The 9,775-nt window shown below is 45.7% G+C and overlaps 1 protein-coding gene across 1 annotated transcript; it reads right to left on the reverse strand.

Moving 5' to 3' along the window:
- Positions 1-593: 593 nt before the first annotated feature.
- On the reverse strand, positions 594-9,467 carry LOC308164322 (tudor domain-containing protein 5-like; the record flags this gene model as incomplete). Its single annotated transcript, XM_080538442.1, has 10 exons — positions 594-776; positions 2,640-2,729; positions 3,116-3,220; positions 3,396-3,500; positions 3,634-3,834; positions 4,074-4,140; positions 4,651-4,860; positions 5,278-5,471; positions 8,697-9,118; positions 9,239-9,467. The coding sequence occupies 10 exons, from the start codon at positions 9,465-9,467 to the stop codon at positions 594-596; spliced, it is 1,806 nt and encodes a 601-aa protein (XP_080394568.1).
- Positions 9,468-9,775: the final 308 nt, after the last annotated feature.

The raw sequence follows: 9,775 nt of genomic DNA on the forward strand, positions 1-9,775 counted from the left end.
CTGGTATTCAAGACCAAATGTGGCCCCTGAGCCAAACGGTTTGCCCACGCCTTCTGTAGGGTGATCCTATAAGCAAACACGTATCAGCCAGCAAAGCCGTACAGTAGATCATCTGGCTCAGTGGTTTAATATGTAGTATCAATTATTTCAAATTAGGAGCAGTTTGGAGATGCAATACATTTGATCATATGTATCTTCTCTAATAACATGCAGAGAATAAATCACATGAACACAATCTCTTTGTCGTGGTTAGACCTGCAGCATGACATTGATACAACATTACCACCCAAACAGTCTCTATGCGTAATAGAAATCATGAACATTACAAACTCTTACCTGATTTTTATTACATTTTTATTAACATTATAATAAATTTAACAGAACTGGTTCCATGTGGTTCCTTCCTCTCATTCTAGCCTCAGAGTCGTCTACCTCACCCAGCTCTGTCTCTAATCTTCACTAGATGGGCCAGGCAGTCAGATGTGAGGCTAGATGGGACAGGCAGTCAGAAGATGTGAGGCTGGTCTAGATGGGCCAGGCAGTCAGATGCAGTGGATGCAGATGCAGTGGAGCGCTGCGTGTGCGGGGGGGGTTCAGTCCATTTTGTGGGGGGACCAGTGGAGGAGGTGGGCCCCGGCCGCCAGGCGGGCAGATGGGCCCAGGCTGAAATGCCAGGGGTGACGGACATGGAGCACTTCCCCCGACCCGAAGAGAGGGAAGATGAAGCTGGATGAAGCTGGAGGCTGCCCAGAAGGCTGGGGCGGACACGCACACACCTGGACAGGACATAAAAACCCCTTAGAGAGGACAGATCTCTTCAGTGTTAACATCAGTGGTAACCATCTACCACTGGGTTTGCAGGGTTGAAATGTACATGCCCTTCATGAGGCTAACTTCAATGGGGTTTTCTAGCATCATTATGAATGAATGAATGGTCTTTATTGTCATTGCTATAGTACAGGTACCAAACAACGAAATTTGGGAGGGGTGGCTCCCCCGGTGCTAGGAAAGAAAAAAACAACAACTAAAAAGACAAGAAGGGAAAGGAGCACAGCAACAGTTGGCTATGCCAGCCTTTATTCAAGCAACAAAAACAGTACTCTGCAGTACTCAGTGACCAACTGGTTAAAACAATTTAGACAGCAGCATTCAGCATTGTAGAAAAAAAGAGTTACTGTCTGATTTCTAGTTTTAGTGCCTTCAGGTTTTTATTCTATTTATCTTCCCTTACAAATGGCAAATCAATTATAGGACCCTTTTTAAAAGTGTAGCCTAGTGACGCTGCTGGTGAGACCAGAAATCGAAGGGGTGTCAACAATATCTGTTTTTCTTTTTTTTCAACTCAAGTACCCAGTCCATATAATAAAAAACAGTTATAATCTGTGGATTGGATTAACTATTCTCGTTTTTCGGAGGCTACCAGTAAGTGATAATGACTTGTAAACATACTCTCGTTTTAGGACGTGTTCAAAAGCAAGGACTGTGTGTTCATCTAGTTATGTGTAGTTATGTGTTTTTAGCATGTCCATGTTCTCTCAGTATGTTGTGTGATGATATAAAAACGCAGTTAGACGTTTGTAGCGATGTACCACTGTTAGCCGCTAGCAGCGTTTGTTGTTGTGGTTTGATCAGTCACTTTTCTCCTGTCGCATTCCCATTCGGTGCACCAACATTCAAATACTCATGTCACCTTGAATTTTTTTCCGATTTCAATGTATGACGCATCATTTGAAAGCTTACCATCTGTAGTTTCAGACTATGTAAATAACCGAAAAATTACTTAAGCAAATGGTTTATGATTTCACCAGCTAGCATCATGACATTGTCAGACTCATTACAAACAGGTAGCTACTAGCCAACTCTCCTGCATGTGACCACTGACTACTACTGTTGTCATCACGTGAGTGACACGCCAGATCGGCCATGCAGATCGAAGCCTATTTTTTTTCTGGTGCGATCTGCAATCCAGCATTCAGGACCAATATCGCAGCGATATGCCATATCGATATCGGATCGGGACATCCCTAGTTTTCAGCTGTGCTAACGTAATTGCCCAAGGGTTTTCAAGGTTTTTCTAATCTATTAGCTTTTTAACGCGATTAGCAAACACAATGTACCATTAGAACACTGGAGTGACGGTTGCTGGAAATGGGCCTCTGTAGATATTCCATTACAAAACAGATGTTTGCAGCTAGAATAATCATTTTCCACATTAACAATGTATAGAGTGTATTTCTGATTAATTTAATGTTATCTTCATTGAAAAAAACAGTGCTTTAAAAAAAAAAAAAAAAAGGACATTTCTAAGTGACCCCAAACGTTTGAACGGTAGTGTACATGCATAGACTGGGACAACTAAATGAGCTTTCTCATAACGACTGTTTGGAACTGGCTGGATTTAGTCTTGTTCAAAGAAAACCGAGAGAAATAGTGAAACCAGTCCATACACAAACCCTCAAATAAAAGCTGAGAATCTCTACTGTAACTTCATGGTTATTGTTTTTGATTTCCAATCCAAACTTTTGGAGTGTAGAGTCAAGAGACTAAAAAACACTTGACTGTCCCATTACTTAGGCAGGGAACGGTGTGTTTCATTTTAGGATATCACCGACTAAACACAGTCAAGCCTGTGTCCTTACCTCAGTTGTGTCTCCATGGTAACCCAGGTCTTGGGCTGCCTTGGGCTGTACCACCTCTGGGGTGGGGGGGTCCGGGGTCCACCCCTGGTCCTATTAACAAAATTAAAACATTACACACAATAGAACAGTTAAGGCATTGGATATGACGTCTGATAAGCCATCAGATACGCTACTGAGAAACAAGAGTAAAGGTATAATGCTATAATGGTAACTATAAAAAAAACGTTGTTCTAATTCACGTGAGCCAGTGTTTCCACGGCAATGCCAAGTATAAAACAGGGCAAACAATACCGAAAAAGTACTGTTGGGATTACTTTTTGTGCATTAAACAATACAACACCCTTTTAGAAGGTCGGAGTAATATTATAAAACTATAATAATCAAATTGATTTACTTTTAATAGACATGCATTATCTATTGTACACATTCACACTCTTGTTCAATCTGAGGGCGTGATACAGGGTCAGTGGTCCTACTTGGGCCTTGACGTTGACCTGTGTCACCTCGATGTACTCCAGCTCTGGGAGGTCAAGTAGCTCCTCCACTTCATCTTTGATCCCGACAGCAGGGCGGGTTGCAGCCTAAAACACACGTATCGCTCACCACATGCACCCTCACAGAAATAGCACATCTAACAATGATATGTTATATGAAGAAAGCTTGTATCTATTGTACGTGTGTGTGTGTGTGTGTGTGTGTGTGTGTGTGTGTGTGTGGTGTGAGTATTGTTAGAATGGGGAAAGGGGAGCTCTTCACCTGGGGTGTGTCAGGGGTTTGGTCCATGTCCATGTCTACTTCCATTCCTTCATCAAACACACCTTCTCCCAGATAGAGGGTCACAGGGTTGAACTGGTCACACAGCTGAAAGGAGAGATAAGAATATATCAGAATAAATGGATGAATGCAATGGATCATTGTTGTTGAATGGATATATACAGTATGTGTATGCAAGTGTGTGTGTGTGTGTGTATATGTGTGTGTGTGCCTTACTGACCTCTGAGTTGACTGCAGGGGGACAGGAGATCCCGTGGCCCTGGCTCTGCAGGACACTGTGAATGTACACGTCCTCCTCTGTGTTTGTGTCACACAGGAAGACCTGCAGAAAGTCTGTGTGATAGCTGTCCAGGGCTCCCACCAGGGGGCGCTCACAGCACAGCTTCTGGAAGGAGCTGGTGGCGTTCAAACTCCAACTGCCCTGGAACACCAAAACACTGGCTTTTAATATTGTTAAGTAAGTAAAGTAAAGTAAAACTTTATTAATATGGCGCCTTTCGTACATGAATGCAACTCAAAGCGCTTTGAATGGGAGAGTGCTATCCTGAATGTAAATGTGGGTTATGGAAGTCAATGGGACTCTATGGGAACAGTACAGTGTTAAAAGCTTGGGGAGATTGGTGGTCAATAAGAGTGATATGAGATTGTGTGGAGCCTTACACCCATTGGCTTGATTCCAGTGAGCGATGAGGGGACTGCTTGTGCCGGGAGCTCAGAGTAACAAGACCTTGGGGTGAGAAACCAGAGAGATGGAGGGAGACGACAGCAACACAGACAAGGAGGTCTAAACACTTGTCATCAAAATGACCGTCACATTTACGCAACATTGACTTTACACTACAGTATGTGGCAAGAAGCAGTCTCCCACACTATGGTGTCGACCCAAACCATACGGACACAGTACGAAATCGTTACGGGCCAGACTGCTTTCTTGTCACATACAGCTTCTCAACATCAGCTTTATTTTAGAGAGCCAAGCTACAATGAAACACAGAGTGAACACCTACACACAGAGCTGCCAAGTCTCACGCTTTGGTCGTGAGACACACGCATTCAGGACTGAAGCCGTAAGCCTTGTCTGTGAAACCGGCCCATTGACTTTCATTGATGCATACTGTCTGAACTGGACCAGAAGAACCCTACTTGTCTACATTGCTGTCTGTCTGTCTGAACTGGACCAGAACAAGCCTACTTGTCTACATTGCTGTCTGTCTGAACTGGACCAGAAGAAGCCTACTTGAGGAACTTGAGACTGGTCCTGTCCACAGTGGTGAGGTCCCCATAGTCCACGTAGTAGACCTCCACCTGGGTCTGGCTGAGGATGCGGTGGACGACGACGCGGTAGAACCACATGTCTCCGGGATCCACGCAGCACACCTGGCCCTGACGCACGAAGCCTGAGGGAAGGGCGTAGCGCTCCGCCACCTCAGGACAGGTGTAGCAGCTCCTAGGAGGAAGACATGGTCCCACAAACTCTGACAGCATTGGGCTACTTTACACCTCTATCCAAAGTGACTTCAAACAAATACATTTAAGTAAGTGAATAATCTATCCATCAGTCATTGTAAGAAAAAATCATCTATGCTAAGATCTATGCTAGGCCATTGGCAGTCGCAATGCTAGAAGAAGGAAGAATTATTATAATTAATTTTTTTATTCTATTCATGGTTCTATTTGACCAGTGAAGATGCAGTACTCTGATCTAACCATAGGGTTACGTTCCAGCTACTATGTCATTCATGTGGTTACCTGAGATATTAGACCTGATAAGAGATCTGATCATCTGCAGCATGACTACAACCAAGGCAACCATTAATTTCCTGTTCATGTTTCCTTCCCGGTCTGAGTGGCACCGTCTCCTCACCTCATCTTCATCATCATGTCCACCAGGGCGCGGGCCTCCTGGGTCTCGTTGAAGCGGATGTAGAAGTTGCTGGGTGACTCCACATGCTCCACCAGCACAGATATCAGCTCCCGGGGGCCCCTGCGCGTGGGAGCCCTCAAGCGCTGACCCCGCATGGCGTCCAGAGGAACCACCTTCCCAGGACTGGACCGGACCTGGACACACACACACACACACACACTTGTGTTTTTACTTGTGTCACCACAAAGAGGCTTTGAGGACTGAATGAAGGTTCTCTAAGATTTACAATCTCTAAAGAAGATGTACAGGTGATCAGACATACAGGTGATCAGACAGACAGGTGATCAGACATACAGGTGATCACAGACATACAGGTGATCAGACAGACAGGTGATCAGACAGACAGGTGATCAGACATACAGGTGATCAGACATACAGGTGATCAGACAGACAGGTGATCAGAGAGACAGGTGATCAGACATACAGGTGATCACAGACAGACAGGTGATCAGACAGACAGGTGATCAGACATACAGGTGATCAGACAGACAGGTGATCACATCTATTCTTGTGAATGCATTTTGGTTTCAGCCTCAATTGTCTATGAATTTGTCCAGCTTTCATTGCAGAAGCTATGGATTACACCTTGAACAAAAGGGCAAGTAGGACATACCAGCTGCCCATGTCTTCTTAGACCTGAGTCAGACATACCAGCTGCCCATGTCTTCTTAGACCAGAAGAAGTCCATCTTAGAGTCAGATGGGTTTCTTCTCTCACCTGTTGGAAGGTCTTGGTGGTGAAGCGGAGGTCTGTCTCTGACTTCAAGTCTGTGTCATTGGAGGCAGAGTCCACCTCCTCCTCGCCCTCCTCCTCCTCCTCGCCGCCCTCCTCCTCCTCCTCCTCTCTCCGGCCCTCCCAGGGCAACGCCCCACAGCTGAGATGGCAGCCTTGGCTGGAGGGGTTCAGACCTTCACCCTGCTCAGCATCTGTGGGGCTGTCGGCCTCTACAGCCCCTGGCCAAAAACAGGGTGCTGCGTTTCTACAAGACCATGAGCTAGAAGATACAGTACTCAGTTCTGCTATAAGATACAGTACTCAGTTCTGCTATAAGATACAGTCCTCAGTTCAGCTATAAGATACAGTCCTCAGTTCAGCTATAAGATACAGTACTCAGTTCTGCTATAAGATACAGTACTCAGTTCTGCTATAAGATACAGAAGATACAGAACTCAGTTCTGCTATAAGATACAGTCCTCAGTTCAGCTATAAGATACAGTACTCAGTTCTGCTATAAGATACAGTACTCAGTTCTGCTATAAGATACAGTCCTCAGTTCAGCTATAAGATACAGTACTCAGTTCTGCTATAAGATACAGTACTCAGTTCTGCTATAAGATACAGTACTCAGTTCTGCCCCTATCTTCACATGACCCTTCCCCCCGATGGGACACATGGCTCTCAAGAATGTGAGAATGCAGTGGGATTAGCTGAACAGAATCGATAGGATGCATTTTACTTTTTAACTATTTAGCAGACGCTTTTATCCAAAGCGACTTACAATTACAGATTATAGAGACACAGTAAATTAGGGCTAAGTGCCTTACTCAAGGGCCTACTAGTGGTGGTGTTCCCAGGTCTTACTCAAGGGCCTACTAGTGGTGGTGTTCCCAGGTGGGATTTGAACTCATGACCTTCTGATCACCAATCCAACTCACCATCCACTAAAACACCACACCCTCATGGCCATGTATAGTTAACGGTAGAAAACAGGGACACTGAATGAGCAGTATGGACACAAGTGCTAAACAATTGCAATATTGATAATTAGTGTTGTTCCGATACCGATACTAGTATCGGCATGGCCACCGATACGCACAAAAATGCTGGTATCGGTATCGGCGAGTACTAACAAATAATAACACCCGATACCAAACTTGTGATGCGCGTTTTGCACAGGCTGCATTCGTAATTCGCTCTTAGAACGCTGGAGCGCACAGTGGTATCAACGTCATAAAGGGACCAAGCAATTTGATTGGACAAGAGGCATTCCTTGAGTGGTGATCAGATTTCCAGAGCGAATTTACGAACGCACCCACAGCGTCCCGCAACTCGGTGAATGAATTGTCTCCGGTGACGGTGTGAAGACACGAGAAACATTCCATTTTTAAAGTTGAGCAAAGTAAATAGGATTTTACAAGTCCCGTTAACAAGTATATCATCACCTGTGATCGGCAAGCATGGCCCCTAAGGATTATGTGGCAGAGAAAGGTACGTTTTGTTTTACCGGCGTTACTCATACAGACAGTGTGTGGTTGAGTTGCTGCTACTGTTCAATGAACAGAACATGCAAAGCGACAGGCACTGCTGGGGATGAAGAGCTATGTAATGTTATACGCGTAACTAATAACTAGCTATCGTTCTTGACTTTTGATTTCAACAATGGTGCCACGTTTGCCCACTTTTCACCAGGGTAACTAATTCTGTTGGCCAATGCATGGTAGCTAAAAAACCAACCCCGTTTCATGAAGCACACACCGGACTGTCAAAGTTATAAAAACCAGTGTCTAGAACTTTTAAGTCTACTTGCGTTTAGCTAGAAACTTTGCTAGGAGTCTCCGACTAGAATGTTTAAACCCTAGCAGCATTCTTTGCTTGTCAGGCTTCAAAACTACCCGGATGGAATAACTCGGAAGAAGTCCGGGCCAGTCTCCGTGTCAAACCTAGTCGAATATGGAAGTGATTTCACAAATTCATTGAACTGCACTTTGACAATCGTGTGCCTTCACATATATTAGTACCTGGCCACATTCTTCTTTTGATAAGCGACACCGCCTTCACTCCCCAGTCCCACAGGCCGGCCCTGCTGTTATGATTAGTTACAGAACCAAATGGTACCTTGATTGAGTTGGTTAATTGATTTTTGTTGATACTTTTCACGATACCAAACACCCGATGCCAGACTAAGTGTTAGCAATAATTTTACATCGAGGTGAGTATGCGGCTCAAAAAACATGTTTTTTTGTTTTGTTTTTTCAAACGCCGTGGTATCGGATCGGTACTCGGTATCGGCAAGTACTGCACGGTCAGGTATCGGGATCAAAAAATGGTATCGGAACAACACTATTGATAATGTATTCCTGCTTTCACATCAGGTGCTTGAAACGGATACATTGAGAGATGTTTTAAGAAATGTGAAGAAAAACCAATGTTGAACAGAAAACATACCATCTTATCTGTCTACACAGATATATCTGCACTATACTATACTACACTACACTATATATATACTATACTACACTATACTATATCCACTGCAGCATCAACCCACCTGTGTCTCCTACCGGCCTCCCTGGTGTGTCTGTTGAGGGGTTCTGCTGTGGTGGAGGTGGCTTTATCTGTCCCGTTCTCCCTGGTGTCACCCGTGGCGCCATCGACACCCCGACCTGCCCCGCCAGCGGCCCCTTGGCAGGCGCCACCTTTAGGGTCAGCAGGAAGCCCGTCCGGTTCTGCTTGATCGCCACCAGGTCAGCCGCCGCCGCCAGCATCTCCGTGACGGAGTAGAAGCCGTAGTCGGTGACGCGCAGCGGGCGGCCGAAGCGTCGGCCGAAGCCAGCCTCCAGCTCTGACAGGCCAACGGGCCCCTGGGTGAGCAGCTGGCCGAGCTGGGCCCGGAGCTGAGCAGGCAGGGCCGGGGGCGCGGGGGCCCGCCGGGGCGGCGCCATGGAGGACGGCTTTCTGTAGCGCGGGGAGAAGAAGCCGCCCCTGCAGGGTTTCTTCATCTTGAGGTTGCGCTGCCTGGCCACCAGCTCCCCCATGCCTCTGGTGCTGTCGTCCACAACCGCTGCAGAGGGACCACGGGATGGGAGGAAAAAGAGAAGCAAAGGGATTGGATGGAATGAAGTCATTGTTTTTCATTTCATCCATGTGCTCTGTGCAGGTCAAAGTATAAGACTGGGCTTACCTTTCAACACCAAGCTGCCGTCTCTCAAATACCTCATGTTCACCACGTCAGGCATCGCCATCACCATGTCCAGCACATTGCTGAAGCCCAGGGCCTTCAGAGGCAGAGGGTGGCCCATCATGTTGATGTAGTCCTGTTTCAGTTGGTCCAGGGACCGGCCTAGCTTGCTTGATATGAGCAGGGAGCGCACATCCTTCTTCAGCCTCGAGACCTTCTGGTCTTGGGTCATCCTGCCTGTCAACTGTCAGACCAAGGAGAGATGAGGAGAACAGATACTTTAGTACAAACCTAACAACATTTCAAAATGTTATAGTGACAATCAAATTAAACCCATGTTTCTTAGGCTGCTAGTTACTCACGACCTGTTCTTTTCTTTTTTAAGGTATTCTTTTTTAAGTCCAACCAAGTCAACTCGAATCTGCAAAGCAATTTAGAGAAGAAAGTTATCTATCCATTTTGTTGGCCAATAGTGTCTTCTATGGATGCAAAGCAACTTACTCACTACTTGAATAACAGTTCAGCCAAGTCGATTCACGA

This window comes from Nansenia antarctica, assembly GCF_963989245.1.
Source record: "Nansenia antarctica genome assembly, chromosome: 8".
In the NCBI taxonomy this organism is placed as follows: Eukaryota; Metazoa; Chordata; class Actinopteri; order Argentiniformes; family Microstomatidae; genus Nansenia; species Nansenia antarctica.